This window comes from Notothenia coriiceps, unplaced genomic scaffold (assembly GCF_000735185.1).
Source record: "Notothenia coriiceps isolate Sejong01 unplaced genomic scaffold, NC01 NC01_scaffold00005785, whole genome shotgun sequence".
Lineage (NCBI taxonomy): Eukaryota > Metazoa > Chordata > Actinopteri > Perciformes > Nototheniidae > Notothenia > Notothenia coriiceps.
Window position 1 is genome coordinate 328775 of NW_011338486.1, and position 18596 is coordinate 347370.

Genomic DNA, 18596 nt, shown 5'->3' on the forward strand with positions numbered 1-18596 from the left:
AGATTTTAACACATTCTGGAGCGCGTGCCTATCGTTTTTAAAATCTTCACCTGGCATTATGGCTTATGTTGCTATTAGTGGGCATTGAAAAAAATCATGTAAATCATTATCGACGTTCAGCTCAAGACCCCCACGCTTAATATGTCTCCCCCTGGCCCACCTACACTTTCTCCAGCCCCACCACACAATAATTCCTGGCTACGACTGTGTAGAGTTGCATTAGGTAAGTGTTGTGGTGTACTGGCAGCGTCTTTGTGTTTGTTTGTTTCCCCCTGTCTGTGTTGTTTGTGTGGGCGTGGTGGCTGTCACTCCTGGCTCCCGGCTCAACCTCCACTCACCTGCTGCAATCAGCTGTGCACCCTCCCCGACTACACACCTGCTTTCCATCAAGCCATTTACAACGACATATCAACGGAGGCTCCACAACCTTTCTCCGCCAGATCGTCAAGTATCAGCCGTATCTCGCGTCTCACCTCCGGTCAGCGCCGTAGTGTGGAGTTGCATTAGGTAACGGGAGATACGGCTGATACTTGCGCATTAGTTTCTGTTATGGATCAGTATCAACAGTCCTGCCAGTAACGTTACTATATTATCAATACTACTTTAGTTATAGCCTGATATATGATTGCTAACTTTACAATGTTGTGATGTGACTGACGTTAGCTAACATGCTAACGCCGGTCACTCACCAAGACAGCTGCTCTGTTCTCCACTGGTTCTCCACACACCAAAGCTCCATTTCTCTCCGATGGCCGTTATTTTTTCTAATCCTTGGCTGCTCCTGGTCTCTTGGACGCCTAGCAGGCTCATAATTATAATCATATGCATTCGAATATATATTTTCAACCTCTTTTTATGCGTAAGTGAAAATGTCTTACTAAAACGACGCCAGATGTCACTGTAGTGTATATTTTTGTATATTTTTTGTAAAATCTAGTGTGTTCATCATTTTCCTACACATTTATTCACTGGTGTCTCTAACCTGCAAGTTGCTCTTTAAGTATAAAGTCTTAAATATGAGAACAGGGTTAGGGTTAACCCCATCTCTTGATTTGCCCCTGAAGAGGAAGAACTTAATGCACTTAAGAAGAACAATTTCTTATATTTTAAGAAGATTCTGAACTCGGGCCAAAAACATCATGCTGCAAACGACCAAAGAGTTTAGAAAACATGACATCGCAGAGAGAAGAAACAAGAAGCTTGCAACACATAGCTACGCATGGGTTAGCTGTTGATGACTGTCAGGCAGTTGGATGAACAGTTCACCTTTGGAGTTCTGCTTATTGAGGCTCTTGAGTCTTTAGCAAGCAGCGAGTGTTGAAAGGCTCCTCAGAAGTGAAATTGGACTCTTTCAACAATATATACAAAAATGATGTAGAAGTTCGAAAGGGACGTCTGCCACACTTAAAGTCGGCCCTCAGATTCCACCCTAAAAAAGTGGGTGCAGATTCAAACTCTAATCTACTGACTGATTTGTAACGCAGTATACTGGCATCATTAAATGTTTGTTTTGGGTAATGTTTTGACTACCTAAGTATCAGTAGTACTGTATGCTTTTGTTGCTTATAGCCAGATGCAGTGCTGCATGGAAAACATGTCTGAAGGTGAATCTATAAGGGATATGTTCGTTTTCTCTTTTTACTGCGATAAGAGGATGGAAAAGGCTAGGTTTTAAGTGACTTTGATGCTACTTGGTATCTTCTTTTGGCTGAGCAGAGAGGGGTGGGTGCTGCTCTTACCTCTGCAGAAGTTCTGCTCATCTGCAGTGTATCCGGCTGTACAGCGGATGGTGCGGCTGTTCACCTGGGTGTCTGTAGTCCGGGGGGGTACAGGCTGGATTGGCAGGACAGCAGAGACGGCAGGGACAGCAGGGACAGCAGGGACAGCAGAGACAGGGTCCGGCAGCTGCACCTGCTCGCCATCCTTACTGATATAGATGATGGCGCTCTTGGGGAGGCAGAGGTATCCACCAAAGTGGTTGACACACTGCATACCTCCTTTGCAGGCATCCTCTAACAACTCACACTCATCGATGTCTGACAGGGACAGAACATTATGACAGAAAAAAATAGATGATATATAGCATTATCTTGGCTGGAATATTTAAATTGGTTAAATAAATAACATATATTAAACTTAATTGAATGTATTAAAATCATTATTAGGCATTAAAAGCTAATCGGTGTTATATTAACCGATAATTAAAAAATGTCAGTCAATATCTCACCTCTGCACTGCTCTTTGGTACTGTCATACTCATACCCTTCTGTGCACTGTGAAGGAGGGATAACAATGACTGTAATTGTCCCATAATGTAACATCATATGATAATTAAAAACACGAGGCACTCAGTTCCCCATCAGCAAATGAAAGTACGCAGCGTTCCAAGTCCCATAGAAACACGAGGTGTTAAATATCTCTCACTTACTGTGTAGTAGACAGGCTCCTCAGCCTCCTGAGAGAGGACATGTGTGAAAACCGCAAACAGACACACGCAGATCCCCAGCATGTCGACCAAACCACGGAGCAGCACTGTAACGAGATGCAGAGGAACCAAATGGATAGAGCGTGCAAGATCATTTTTCGCTTGACAAGCCTACAAGTTTTAATACCAGTTATTACATCATTGATGGCATTGCTTAACGAGTCCCAACATCTCCCGCTGTTGGCGTGATGTTTATGTTGGCACGTCTCCAGCTAAATCTGCGACTTCAACTAAGTGAAGTGTTTTTATGCTGTATTTATTCCAAAAGGATTAGTGCGTAATACGCGTAAAGATCGTGCGTAAACATGCCCTCCTGTGTCAGTCACTGTCAGGAAAATGAACGAGTTAATCAGCCATGCAGAGCTCGTGTTGATTAAAATGTGCACAAAACATGTTCAACTTAACAAGCCTCCCAGTCAAATATTACTCTTCCTCGTTCACCGCACAATGTTCCTACTGACACTTGTTACTGGGCAATTCCCTGAAACAAGAGAAATACACAAGAAACAAGTGGTACTGCAAAAAAAAAATATCTCACTTGTTTCAACATTCACAATCCTTCAACAGCTATCATTGTTATCTTTCACATCGCAGTACTGTATGCATTAGCTTTGTCATCCCGTGGCGTACCTGCAATTACCTGCGGATCTCCAACTTGCCGAAGATGTCCCCGGGTTATGTTTTTGTTGCGAATCCGTGTGCGCTGGCTTTTATTCTGCAGAAAGTGCAGTAGATGTTAGATGTTGGATGTTAGTCGGAGTACAAGTAGCACTTGTGATGAACATGCTGCTCGTATACTATGACATGCTGGGGGCGGTATACCGGGCAGGTTGAGCTCAGGCTTTCTCTCTCACCGGGGAGCAGTAAACCATCAGCAGGCTACAGTGGCTCCCTCTATAGACTGATGACTAGTGATTAAAAAAAAGGTAATAATCATAAAACGGCTATCGATGGAAAACTGAGCTAAAAAATAATCTGTGATTAGTCCTTAGTCATTATATTACTTCACAGAGCGAACATATTTCCATCGGTGAAGAACCCAAAGTAAACAGAGTAAGGGTTACCACTGTATTACAGCCCTGGCTCCCATGCAATAAACATTGAAGTTGAACCTATAATTTACTGCCGTAATAACACTTATTATAGATAATTTAATTAAGCTTTAATACAAATCTATTTGTCCTTATTGTACTAGTGTTCTTTTAACAACACCATAGGGAATTTGATTGGATGTTTTTCTTATTTTTCTTATTTTGAGCATTTTCCAAGAGGAAACCTGGAGCCATAACCTGTTTAATTTGTATAGGCCTACACAATTTCTGTATGTTATTTTAAGAATGAGCTTCCATAACGCTAACGGTTATGACATGCAGAGCATGTCAAGCTGTGAGGGTTCAGATATGTACAGTATGTGTGTGCAGCAGGTGTTAAAATCAAATCATGTGTTGAAGACCTCTGTCAGCAACCACTACATTAGCCTCAAACACATTTCACGGTGTTTACAGGATGCCTGCGCTTCAGGAACATCTGCTAGAATTGGCATGGCTTCCTGGATTTCCCATGGGTGAAGAGACAGCAAGTGATTGTGTGTGAGTACACATGCATGTGTGCCAACAGCTTGCTGATACGAATGGATAGAAATGTACTTGGCGCCTCCTCCTTTAATGCTGACCTTGTGACCTTTACTCACGGCCCGGGGTGTGGATGACAGGAAGCCTGAAGATATATTCTGCATGGTGAAATACCCTGTAGGTGCAGAGGCAAACTCGAGACTTTTTCTGGCAGAAATGTGATTCTTATTTTCCAAGACTGGTGTTTAAGCTTTAATTGAAGCTTTAACTTGTAGTCAGAGAGAGTTTAACCAGGTATACACTTTAAAACTTTCATTTTAGAGCAGAGCTCTGGTCCTCAACTGTACAAATATGTATGTCTGCTACCAAGAACAAACCAGAATATGGCCCTAGAATAAACTATAGAATATTCAAATAAATACAAACATGACACACAAATTATTGCCAGAGGCTTGACCTTTCACTTAAAGTTTATTTTACTTGGCAAGCTATTCAACACATGCACAAAAAGGCATAAACATTGAGATAAAATACTTGTTAAATCAAAGTTGTTTTGAAACACTTAATAGAGATTAATTGGAGGTTTTATCCAAGACTGACGAAAGAGAGGATTTCCCCTTGGTACTATTCCTCACTGGAACCAAATGAGACAGTCGTGCTTGCAGATCAGACAGTTGAGGCTGAGGTGGGTGTGCCCCCTCCCCGAGTGCACCTCTAGGTGGGAGAAAATCTCTAGAAATGTTATTTAGGAGACTATCTTTTCCCAAATGATATTACAAAAGCACTGATCAAGTACATTTGAACATCTGTGCAGAAATCGCATTAAAACAGTATTTGTAAAAGTGAGCATGCAAGAAGAACGCGCTAACGTATGACCTCAAGAAACCCAGGCACTCCATTTGGACTTAAGTGCACAACAGGGGAACATAATACACCAGATCGCACAAAATACATTTAAATGCAAAAGTGATAGATTGGACCTTAGCTTAACATAAATACTGCTTTGAGTTTCACAACATCTCTGTGGTCATTATTACCTAATCCCCCAGCTAGCAATGGTGACTAACACACACATGCACACACACACACACACACTCTGCAGTAATCTGTTCATCATCACAGTTTAACAGTCCTAAGAACAAAAATACAAAACAAAAATTCAAAGGACTTATAAACAAGAGGACTACATTTTTTTTTCAGAGCATTAAAAAGGATCCGGTACTGTTTGAAGTTTATTTCGATGCTGAAGGCAATGCATCAGGTTCTGTTGGCTATTGAGCATCGGCCAATCAGTTCCTGATGCAGTATCATCCACATCAGAAAGTTCTTCCTTCACCCCGACGGCGCTGCTGGGGCTCTGCAATATCTCATAATAATGAGATGATTAAAAAAAAGACCCAAACTCATTAAAACAACACATTATTATTCTTTTCATGCTAGAATAATTCAATAGACAATACTGTACAGTACACTTCATTGTAAGTCAAGATGGCAGCAGAAGCATCTGGAAAGTGAATTCATGCAAATTCAAGATAGGCATGCATTATGAAAGAACTGCAAAGATGAGGCTGCACATCAAAAGACTCTCCCAAAGAAATGTTTTAAAAAGTGGGGAAGGGGGACGCAGAGGAGGTAGAGTAGACCAAGAGGGTTTCTGTGAAAGGCGCTTGTGTAATTGTAGTGACATCTTCATTGAGAGCCCTCCATCTCTTTCCTGTGTGCTCCAAAGGGCGTCGCTGATGCCGGTCGATGGGGAGAGCAGCCGAGGCGCTGCGTTTAGCATAATCCCAGAGGCCATTGTGAGAGCAGCTAGTGAACGACTCACAGTTGCCAGCTGAGATTTCACCAAAACACAGCAGAACACAAGGAGAAGGGGATGAGACAGGAGAAGCAGAGGTGGAGGAGGGGTCGGCGTGGGGGGAGAGACTCAGGCCAGAGACAGGAGGGTTGGTAGCAGCAGTGAAGAAAAAAATGCAGATGTGTCAAATAGTACATAAGTTGGGATCTAATGAGTAGTATTTTGTGTATATATACGTATAGTGTTTTTGCTAGAGAGGGGGCAGCATGGTTGTAGGATCAGGGTGGTGGTGAATATCTGTGGTGAGCGTGCAGCTTGCACAGCATCAAAGAGTATAATGTGTGAAACCCGTTTTCTTCCAGGTGGACTGCACCTGTTGGCCCTCATTCAAGACTGTAATTCAATAATCTTCCCCTTTTTCTGCTCTTAAACAACCCCTAACTGTTTTGACTTGTAATAATGAGGCATAAAAAGATTAAGCAAAAGTGTCACATGGCAACATCTTGTCTATTGTGCAACGATCATTACCTTGAGCTACAATGTGAAATCCTCTTTGATCACTGTTTCACGTAGGCAGTTTTATAGCCAACCTTTGGTAAACAATTTGGTCTCCTCCTGACATGTTACATACAAATCACTAAGAAGAAACATGAGATTTGTTGCTCAGACAATACAATATTGCCTAGAATGGGTTTATGTTATGGAGTTTTTAAGGAATAAACTGCAGAATCTCTCCAGGTGATTGTGAGAATATAAAGCACCATCACAGTTGCCTGCAGAGATTACCCAGTCCTCCTTTAGACCCCTCACTCGTGCCCAGCTGTTCTGTGGTGGTTAGTCTTTATATCCATGAGAGTAAATTGGCAGCAGACGGTTAACACTGATCAGGATAAAGGCAGAGCTTTGACCCTACACCCCCTACCGTACCAAAAGGTCCTATGTTACCATGGTGACAAGGCCAAGGCACGTGCCTCCCATTGTTGAGCTGTATCCTCCAGGGTCAGCCGCACACCCAGTCAGAGGTCAGATGTCATCCGGCCCCTCGCTCAGGTCAGCACTCACCAGGCCTCAGCCTTTGACCCCTCCAAACACTGAACAAATTGAGAGAAAGGGGAAAGGGGGGGGGGGACAAGATGGAGAAATCAAACATATCAACTCAACAATTCTGCTCGAACACCTGACAGTTTAAGATATTCTGGCAACATGTGTATATTTATTGTGCTTTAGGACTTTTGAATGGAGACTAGTAGAGTAATCCTGTGTATGCAATGTACAGTATGGTCGAGGATCCCTCTTTGTTACAGTATGTCTCCCTCTTGTGGTGAAATATGATTGAAATGTTAAAGTTCCTGCAGACTTGATTCAAAGCCAAGCACTCAGAAAAAGGGGCATTTAGGATAAATACCATATAACCATAACAACCCTTGTCTGATTTACCTCTAATACCTTTGTTCCATGTCATCATTTTCTTTTATAGTGTTTCTTGTCTATATCTACTATGTAAACTATTTTATAAAGAGCAAAGTTCCCAAAAATGCATAATGTAAAATGTATGCTGGATCTTGGTGCATCATAAATATGAGATACACATGATAGTGTATGGTCTTCTACCCTTGACAGTCATTTAATGTTGGATTCAAACAATTTCTTTATAAGTTAAATGTCCACATATTCATCATGGTCATTCATAAACTTTTTTTGTTGTTGTAATAAACAAAACAATATGGTCTTTTGTAGTTTTGCTGACCAAAGCAGACATGTGTCCATACAAAGTCTTTGGCCAGAGGTGCCATCTTCTCCATTGAGCCAGGACGCATGTTGGGATATTCAGGTCATCGAGTTGCTAAGTGTTGCTCAGGCGTTGACAAAAGAAAAATCTTAAGTTTATTAAACGGAACAGGCTGACAGTCCACACTTTGTTAGGCGGCGAATGAACAGAGTGGTTTTGACAGGCCTAACCTCTTAAGCTTCGGGTCCCACTGAGCTCGGCACAGCTAGAGCTAAATGCCATCTGTCCCAACATCATGACGCCCCCCCCCCTCAACTGTCCCCCAACAGTTTAGCATAACGAAATCATGTAATTTTACTGTTAAGGAAGAATATTTTATTGTTTATTAGGATTAATGACCTTAAGACACCTACATTATTTTATGTTGCATCTCTCTCTCTCTCTGTTTGGGGTTTCCACCAGCCGTGTCTTAAACTTAAAAAATAAAGAGTAGAGCAGCCAGAGCCAAAAACAGGAGGAAGTTAAGAGTGAGTAGGACGAAATGGTAAATCTAAACCGATACTAGTGACCCCTGAGAACTATCTTTGCTTCACTGTAACTACGAATAATGAGTCAGTAAAACATTAAGAAACTTTTTCTTTTAAGTTTTGACTCTGCAAACAGTGCTGCACAGACCCTGTATTGTACCATATAGAGATGGCATGGGAAGGTCCTGCACTTCCTGCCGGTCTGACACTGACAACCTATTCAATCCACCACTCATTGTTTTCTACAGTTAGTCTCTCACTGTGACTTGTCAATGGCTATTTCCAATTCAGTTTTCAACTAATTTCTCTTACGCTTCACTGACTTCCAAACACAATCTGAACAATAAAATAATGATATCACCATATGAACTTTATTCTCTCTAGCCTTTCACAGTATTGTCTGCTCCGTTAGCTGTCACCTAATGTTAGAGCAGAAATCGACCTTTGTGCCCGGTAGCTTTAGCACTTCATTAAGGCCCTGGACCTTCGCTGCCCAAGTAATTGTCTTCCTCTAACAAAAAGACTGACGCATTGTATCAGTTGGAGGTAAATTATCAAAGGAAGCCGATACAATGGACATTGCAACCCAATTTAAGAAACAGGTCTGTAAGGGGCCTCCTGGTGAGCCATATTGATGGTGTTTCGGTTTGGACTGAAGGACATGTGCTGAGATCCATATAGAAAGAAAATGGTGTGAGGGTGAGAGAATTGCAGATGCACATTGTAAAGTTTGTAAATCTGAGTGCATTGGCAGCATGGTGTTCAAGAGTTGTGTGAAATAATGTGGGGTAGTGTTTCTGTATTTGAGGCCATGCTGAGAAACACAGGCAACCCGAAGACCTCTCAGAGGAGAACACTGGCTAAAAACAATTGGGATCTCCATGAAGTGATGTGACATGTGTATTTGTTCCAGCCTTTCAGTTAGAGGAGCCCTACTGTAGAGGTGAAAGAAGAAAAAAAGGCACTAAGAAAGGGAGGGAAAGAGCGATAGTAGGATGAGGAGGGGGCACACAAGTCTTAGGCATCGTGGAAGGCATCAAACAGTCAAAGCCATTTATGCCATGTAAAATATAAAAACAAAAGTAGAAATGCATTTTGTATTAAACTAAACTTAACATATTAACACCGATTCAATGAGTCACATTTCCAGTTTTTTTTTACTGACTATATGTTCATACACCAGGATTTTTGTAATCCTTAGAGCTGCAACTTTTAGCACTAACTATTTTTTGTAATTGTTTATGTCTCTTTGAGCAAATAAACTAGACATTTTCCAGCCTCTTCAATGTGAGAGTTTTATGATTAATTTTGTTTTTTAGAATGTTGCTTAGACAATTGAAGCGTCTTAAGATGTATTTTTTGAATATATCGTTTTAGAAATGTTTTCAATATTTTTGAGTAATCAGGAAGATCATATGCATATTGATCAATAATAAAAATGATCATTAGTTGCAACACTTAACTTACACTAGCTTTCATTTTTATAAGCAACTCTTCCCCCATGTTATGTGGAGACCAGGTTTGATTCTATTGGTCCAATGTGGGCCTGTCCGCCATTTAGCCCTGCACTGCAGTCTTGGATGAAATGGGCCGATCTAACTACTGACTGTCCTGACCATATTTACATCCCATCCCAGTTATTGGACACATAATTCCTCCACACATCTCTTCAATCTTATATCACCCACACACACGGCTGACTACAATTATAATTTCATATGCCCCAGTGTATCAGCCACCCGAGCCATTTAAATGTGAATTTATGTCTCATGTAAATGAGCGGGGAGTCGATTTAGGCCCAGTGGAGGACTGGCCTTTTCCCAGGGAGCATTGTGCTACAGCCCTCTGGTCATTTCAAGGTCCCCGTTCATCACCTTGATTTAACAGACGGCAAAAGAAGCGGCCTCACCGTCTTATCAACTGCTCTCCTTAACGAAATGCAGTATCACCAAACATTACATAAAGAAACAACTACTTTTAATAGCATGCTAACTTAAAGCGTTATATCTCAACATATCTCCCTACTCTTTAATTGGTAACCTTTATACAACAGCCCCCTTAATGAAATGAAAAATAATCACTCTCCATGGTATGGTACTTCAGAACAAGGGGGTGCAATATTAACATCAGAAATCTTTATCATCAAGTTATAAACTCAGTTTTCACTGTATGTAACAAGCCCTACCCCTCTGAAGAAAACACAACAGTGTTAATGGTGCGGCGACCTAACTGCACCACTTTGTGGGTTAACTAATGTTCGTCTCTGTTCACATGTTCAGTGTTAGCACATGGCTCACCTCGGGCTCTGGGGTATACAGTAAATGAGACTTGCAGACCCCAATTCAAGAAGAAGGAACAACATTTATAATCTTAAGTTTGCCTATCAAGGTCGTTTTTTAAACTTTTTAATATGTGTGAATAAAAAGTGCGTAGTTTCACAGTCCCATGAACAGAGCTGAAGGATTATATTATTTTCCTTTGGATGGCATATTTTCAATCGTGAGAATAAAACCCTTGACAAAACATTCTAATTAGTGCATGTTTCACAGGGTCAGTTATTGGCTGTTTTATAGACCGCATCACAACACAACAAGCAGTAATATGTGACCTTTACTGAGAGCGTTTCTCGACAACCCGGGCGCCACATCACTTCAGTTAGACCCATCAGAGAGCAGGTTTCTATCCACACTCATCCGGGGAAAACACTTCTGTGGGTGTCTTAATCGACAACTTAAACCCCCTTCGCTATAAAAAAAACATTTGTATCTATTTGTATAATTTTCTCTATTTATTTTATGAAGCTCTATACCCTTTTAGGGGGGGAAACAACTAGTAAAATTTAGTTTCCACACTTAAAGACTGCACACACCTAAGGAATATATTCAACCCAAATGAATAGTTTTAGAAAGGCACCTATTTTAGTATAATGTTTGCTTTTTTTCCACATGTAAGTTAGCCACTGTTTTAGTTCAGGGAAGAAATATGAAGTGAACCTTTCAGCTGATCAAACTATGTCTGAAAAACAAGACCTTGACAGCATGATCGATCACTTGCTCTTATCACAACAATAACCAGTCCACCTGCTGATTATCACACGCTCTCCAAAGCCACCGCCAGTATTGCAAAGCGCACAGAGCCGTCAGCTTACTCACCCTCAGGTCTTATCCAAAGTCCAAGGTCTTTACGCCCATCTACCAAATACATCTGGCTTTTGCTCATACCATAGAGCTATAGTTAATTTGTTTGTGTATTTGCTTAGTTTGATAAAATGTGCTTTTTAAATTTAGAGTTTTCTACATAATTCTTAACTAAAACTGAGTGAGTTCCGTAAGATGGTAAAGGAGAAATGTGCCTGTTGAAAGTATTGGTCAAACATGAGGAGAAAAGAAAGAGGTATTTCATGAGGGTGAGGCGCACGCAGAGCTCTTTTACAACTGACATCAGGTACATGCAGGGAAACAAGATGTCAAGCGGGCGGTGACGCATCGTTGTGAGGCTAATAAAGGCGTAGAGAAGATGCAGCAAGGAAAGGGCCTTCAATAACAAACGCTGTACTCATGACGGTATTTGAATCCAGTGTGGAAGCCATGAACATTACAGACTTCACCTTGTTCAAATTGTACTGCTACTACAGCATCAAAGACCTGGTAGAAACAGTGTATATGTTCCTGATTTATAAGTCACGCCATACAATTTCACCTCTAGGCGTAGTTTCAAAAGACATGGCACGGCACAAATGTGTTGCTTGAGTTACGGTGCAGGGTAAAGACAAAGTCCAGAAAAATGCAGTGTTGCAGGTAAAGTGCTGTGTAATTCCAGCCCCAAGAAAGGACTTGAGGGACCAGGAAAAGAGCAATGCGGCTCACAACGCGGTTGTGATTGATGGCCTCTGTCCGTGCAATAGCTGACTGAGCAACATGTACATCTCTCTTATTCACACACTTAATGGCATGCACACATCCTATAGTGTGCTCAGTCTCAACATTTATGTGCCCCAACCTATATATGTAATGTGCATGCCTCCCTTTAAGTAATACACGTAATACACTTCAGGGCTGGCATGGTAGCTCATACTGTATGATAGAAAGAACATACCATGCTACCTCATCCTCTTCTAGAGTCCGACCTGGGATCTTTGTCGCAAGACTTCTTTCATCCTCTGCTCCCTCCACTCTGTTGAATCAAAAAGAAAAAACAGGAAAAAAAAAATATATATTTTTTAATCCTTCAGGGATGTGCATAATATATATATCATTGTATATTGGTAGTGTGGATCCACAATACTGTATGGGCATATTTGTTCCCCAATCTTTCATCCTGTCACGTCTCCGTTGTCTGGTGCCAAAACATGTCTGGTCTGGCGTGTAGCCAGACTGGGCCGGTGGCCACCGCGGCCCAACAGCCGAGCAGGCAGGCCTAGTTTAATGCTGACACATCGCTAACATCAGCTAGGGAGAGGAGACCTCTGGGAGATGCTGAAACATCAGCACAGCACCATTTCAGATTTACAAGGAGGGATACACTTGCTCATCTGCAGTCCGAATAAGAAAAAAAGTCACACTATCATGTGGGTGATTATATTGGTAACCTCCTCTTAAAGGCTGAGTAATTATATGTATTTAAAGACGTCTTGAGGCCAAGATATATCAGCCCAACATTGTGCGAAAACACTAAAACGGCCACACCCCTATAAATAAATCTTTGATGATTCACATAAAGCGACCATATTAGACCATTGCAGTTTTTCCCTAACAAGCAAAATCAGTTCAAAATATTGATACATTCCTTGGTTTTCAGCGGTTCACGTTCAATGCATCATGGTATTTAGGGTGTAGCATGCATGAGCTGCAAACAATCACGTTTTGAAAACATAAGTACATTAGTGGCTAAAATCAAATTATTAGCATGAACAAAGATTCAAGGTATAATACAAATAAAACAAAACACCCAAGTCTTACAAAGAGTTTTTTCTTTTTTTGAACAGACATGTTTAGGAGTATTCGACTGAGCAGCGTAATCATTAATAAAAGCCGATGACATTTTGCAATATTAATCAGAAGAAAGGTTAAGAAATGATTATTGTACAAGCTGTATCAACATCTGACACCAAACAGCCTCTTCACAAAGCCAATGGTTTTTTCATCCCATTTACATGATCATAATGACTGCCCTTTGTGTTTAGCAAGCAATGCAAATGAGATGGGTTGAAACGAGGATGTGCCATCGATATGCGGAGATATAACCAGGAGTGCCACTGATTGATGATGCAAACCTTCTCCCTATTGCCTTGTTTGTGACCTCTGACTTCTCAGCCCTCGAGGGGTTAAACTTATTACCCTTTGACTCGTTCGACCTCTGCTGTGAAAGGAGCTAGATTGAAGGATGACCACAGCTTAGGTCCTATTGGCCGCTTTCTGACCAAACTGTGGTCAGAGGGCTGACCATCCAAACCCTAGAGGGATGTGACCCTGGCCCCGCCACACACTCCGAGGATAATACTATTAACAGGTCAATACAAGCCTAAAGAAACAGGGGAGTAGAACACTGCTTTAAACCAAAAGGATGAGAGAAAATAAGAGAGGAGGGGGAGATATAGTGGAAGGAACAGATTTGCAGGATGGATTTGGAGGTTATATGTCAGGTCTGTCACCAATTTCATTTCCAAACAGGGACGCATTGAACTGGATGCGTTTTGAATTCTACGGATTCAAAGCAAGGCGCTCCTGAAGAGTTCGCATTGTTATAACTCTGCTTATTCACAGAATGTACGGTCATTATCGTGTCCTCCTGAACAAACACACGAAAGACCACATAGTGAGCCCAAGTCGGGGTAGAAAACAATAATAATATGAGCATTTAGCCTCGTCATCATCAGTGTAAAAATGTCACAATAAATAAAATGGGTCTTAATTGTGGAATTATATCAAATTTGAAACTTAAGATACTGTAGCTTTTAGAAATAAATGTCCAGTAGTAAATATGTGTTTCAATATATTAGAAGAGTGTTGTTCCTGTACCTCCATCTGTAGTATGAGCAGAAGAGGGGTGTATTGGATGGCCATACAGCACGTTACATGAAAGACATGTGCTCCCTTCCCTACTCCCTCACCCACTCCTTCAACCAGTCCCTCACCCACTCCACGTTTTAGGATTACAAGCCTTGTTGGCCATTTCCCTCATCTTTCTCTATCACTGAATACAATATGTTTCAACCTTGGACTAATTAAGTTTTTCTGTGACACATAAACCGACTTTTTGATGATGAAAAGACAAACAATATGCAGGCCACAACTCAATTCACTGTGTTACTGTACATTCTGTCACAACCACTAAAACACATGGATAAACCTCCTCGTATTTGCACATACTCAATCAAATCTTCACGCTCATCATTAGTACTATAATTTTTTTTTAAAATCACAATACTTTGCTTATATTGTAAAATTGCTGCCATGCTTTTTTACTAGATTTGATTTGAAAGCCTGTACCGAAACATCATGAATACGCATATATAGGTTCTACACAGAGTATTCAAACGCACTTTGTACATCTCCACCCTTTAGATTTGAGCACCATTAAAAAAAAATGCAAAACTTAATCATCTAACAATCGGCCAAAGCCGTGAAGCCCGTTAAATCCGTTAGAAAATGAGGAATTACATGAAAATAATAATAATCAAGCTCAAACACATGTAGCTAACAGAAACCACTCCACTAAAGTTGTCAGGTCTGCGGCTTCGTTAGAGCTTGTAAACAGTATGCATCCAGTCTCACACTAACGCACATGCAATCTCACACAAACATATAAGCAGCAGATGCTCACAAATTAATCTAAACAACGAAGAGACAAAATCTGCTAGCTAAGGAGAAACTGCAGACCCAATAAAACTAAAGAAGACTTGGAATATATCGCAGAAATGAAATGAAACAAATGGGAATAGTACCTTCTAAAGCATCTATGTGATGAGAGAAGGGTGGGACACCTGCAGAACCTTGCATGGTCTATCCAGAGCTCTTCAGCGACTGCTCCCTCACGGAGCAGAGTGTGTGTGTGTGAGCCAGAGAGAGAGCATGTGTGTGTGTCGGTGGCTGAGGGAGGGGGGGGGGGTCCTACCCCTCCTCCTTAGGACTGTGCCTCCTTAACAGGATGGAGGGGTAGGTGGGGCCACTGCAATAAAGCAAACACACACACACACACATTTTTCTATGGTTGTTATGTCCTCGCTTCTCTGGCTGTTTCCCGCCTCAGACTTCCATCTTTCCGTCTCTTTCCAACACTTGCTCTCGACCTCATTCCCTCGCAGACTTGCTCTCATTCCTCTTGCTTCGTGCTTCTGAATCTCAGTATGTCTGCAAAGCGCTTACACTCTCCCTCTACCTTTCATACAACACCCCCTCCTACTCCTTGCCCCTATCCCTCCCTCTCTGACTGTACGGTAATATTAACATGCTCCTATTAATCTGGAGAGGAGAGGGGCATATGTTGTTATTGGCTGGTGGTCCACAACCCGCTAAACTCCTGGTGTGTGTGTGTGTGTGTGTGTGTATGTGTGTGTCCCATTTGTTTTTCGTCTGAAAATACTACAGCGCTAAGATTAAGCGGGACAGTCAGAGCATGGTGTGCTGAAAGATGAGAGGAGAGGGGCTGAAAAAGGAGAGGAGTGGTGCCACGATGAACAGAAGGGAAACACACTTTTTTAACCTTTTAGAGTTTTTCTTGCTCTGGCTCTGTGTGCCACCCCCCATCCTCCCCTCCACTCATCCGGCCACCAAACCCATATCCCATCTGATTCGAAGAGTAGCCATCCCATTATAAATCATTCCCTTATTCCGTTGGCCGCATGTTACATTGAAAGTATTGATTTTCCTCCCCCCCCCTGCCGCAGCACTGATTGCAAGGAAACCCTTCACAACGGTCACAAACAGGAAGTGGAAAAACAAACCACGGGTATGTTTCGATTGACCACAATGGCGGATCACGAAGCTTCGGTCACAACACTAAAGACAGGAGATATTTGCTTTTCTGCACATAGCACCTTTTATATCATATAAAAATGGCAGCTAAATAACAAAGAATTAGTCTGTAAAATACAATGAGCAGTAATTGCCCCAGTATCCTAAATCAACCCAGGAAGAAATAGTACACGAAAATAAACCATTACATACAGTATATCAATATTCAGTTTTTCTAAATCAAATATCAGTCCACAAAGATTATTATCTTAAGTTTAGCTGTACAGTCTTAGAAAAAAAAAACCCTGTTGTTTGAGTTTTAAAGGTGTAAACACCAAACCTTTCAAAAGGTGGGATAATAAACTGCAAATGTAAAATACGGTTTTAAATGAACCATTGTCTTAAGATTAAAAGTGACCATCAGAAGAGCAAACACTGCTGTTTCCATGACAGCAGCTGAGGATACTTTGAACTCTGACCTTGTACCTCTGCCTGTGCTCTGAAGCGATGACCAAACCCAGGGTCAATCAAAATAAAGGTCAGCAGGGGTCAAAAGGTAATGACCCCTCTGGTTACGCAACCACATCGTATCAAGAAGCATCTTAGCATCATTCATCCTAATCAGAGCGGTGCACCTTCAAGGGGTTCGCGGTGATGCTCGTCTGCATAATGAGACTTTCACCTATGTGATGATGCATGAAAGAGCTGATATAAGATATAAGATGATAAAGTTAAGATATGAAGGATTAAAACATTTGAAGAATATAAATATGTTGCGGTCTATTCTTATAGTTATTTGATATATTAAACCCTCAACTTTATTAGTAGCAACTTTGTTAGTTGACTTAAGTTTTCCTTTGGGAGAAACTTCGGTAGAATACATTATTTCACAATGATTTACTATAAAAAAAGTTTCTATTTGTGTGCATTTCCAGGTAGAGGCCTAATGGATGTCCAATGAGTCAGCACTAAATAAAGAAGGGTTAAGTGACTAATGAGATGATACAATTATCCGCTCCAGCAACCTAATACTACGTACTACAACTTTCCAAACAACTGAAGTGTCTTATAAAGAATGTATTTACAAAACATCCCAAGAGGAAGAGGGGGATGATCTTTAAGAAAGGATGACACTGTCTTGGAGTAGAGAAACTGGGTTGGAGGAGTAGGGGGAAAGACAGATGAAGGGGTGGAGGGGATGATCAGAGGGGTGCCAGACACAAAGAGGCCAGGGCCATGGCCGGTGGCACGCGATGGGCAGATTAACCAGCGTTTCCTCCCCTAACTGAAGCATTAGGACACCTGACTGAGTCCCGCCAATGGCAGCCAGCCAAGGATTTGTGGGGTGGTGGGGGGGGGGGGAGAAAAGCTGGGGCTCGCCTTTCAACACTCAGACTCTTCAACAACACAAAGAGGGGTGGGGTGGTGTTCGTGGGTTAAAAAAAATAGGGGAGTGATGGGCTGGTGGCTTGGAGTTGGGAGGGGGGCTACAAGCCTTGCCCCTCACCATCTGCTGCCCAGGCTAAGTGAGGACAGGGGTAGGGCCTGAGTGCAGGGTGGGGTATACAAGCGCGTGCACAAAAAACACACGTGTATTTGCGTGCACGCACCTGTTAGTGTGTCAGTGGGTTGGTAGAGTGGCAGATGGACAGTGCAAACTCCTGGCACCAGAGCTTGGATGTAAGTCATCCTATGTTAAGGAGTATCCCCTTCCCCCATATTCCTAACCCCTGCTACCTAATCCACAGTGCCAGCCAATTATTTATGTTTTGCTCAGTTTGATTAAGACATCGACGTTGAAGAGATATTATGGGCTGGTTGAGACGGGGTGTGTGTATGTGTGAACCGCTTATCCATGCGGCTGTTTACTGTAATCAAAACAAACGCTACCCCTTTGGCCCCCACACAATTAGCAATGTTTACTATTAGATGCATTTTAACAGTCACTAATCCTTTTTACCCCCAAATTCAGCTCTTGTGAGAGTTACACAAAAAGGGAAAAATAAAAAAGGGTACTGAGCAAACATCTATATGCCAGTGTTTCCCCAAACAAACTACACCCACTCACAAATTCTCATACATTATTTGACACAATTTCCCCCTGTGTTGAGTGTTTATCTGTACATCATCAGTGGGCTTTTTCACCCTGTTAAAAAAAGGGGTCAGAGCAGCAGACAGTTCAGTCTTGCTGAGCAGTAATCTGAAAATGCCTGTAATCCTCCATGCAGAGCCCTTCTGGACACTGTGTAGCAGTTAGGAGAGGTGTAGCCTCATCGTCGTTTAGCAGCCATGTGTCTGACCAAGCTTGACACGCAACCAGAGCCTTACAGCTGCCAGGACACACACTGAGAGGTGAGGCACATTAAAGCTGCCCTGGTCACTCACTGGAATAATTATGCAATTTGTTTGCCCTATACAATGCATTGAGTGAGTGCAGGTCACTGAACTTATTCAACTCTGTGTTAGAACAAGAGGTAGGTTTCAGAGCCAATCAAATAATTGGTTTACAAACAAAAATACAGGCTGGGACAATG

The 18596-nt window shown here is 41.8% G+C and overlaps 1 protein-coding gene across 2 annotated transcripts in view; it reads right to left on the reverse strand.

Annotated features, from left to right (window-relative positions):
• efemp1 (EGF containing fibulin extracellular matrix protein 1) overlaps positions 1–3297 on the reverse strand; it is a 25086-nt gene extending 21789 nt beyond the window's left edge. Inside the window, exons 1-4 of one of the 2 annotated variants that reach the window (XM_010768495.1) lie at positions 3126–3297; positions 2429–2532; positions 2228–2273; positions 1740–2036 (exon numbers count right to left, since the gene is read on the reverse strand). In XM_010768495.1, the coding sequence (XP_010766797.1) occupies positions 1740–2036; positions 2228–2273; positions 2429–2509 (424 nt within the window). In that variant the 5' untranslated portion in view covers positions 2510–2532; positions 3126–3297. Of the gene's footprint in view, positions 1–1739; positions 2037–2227; positions 2274–2428; positions 2533–3115 lie in introns of both variants that reach the window. The other variant, XM_010768496.1, reaches the window with a different exon arrangement.
• Positions 3298–18596: the final 15299 nt, after the last annotated feature.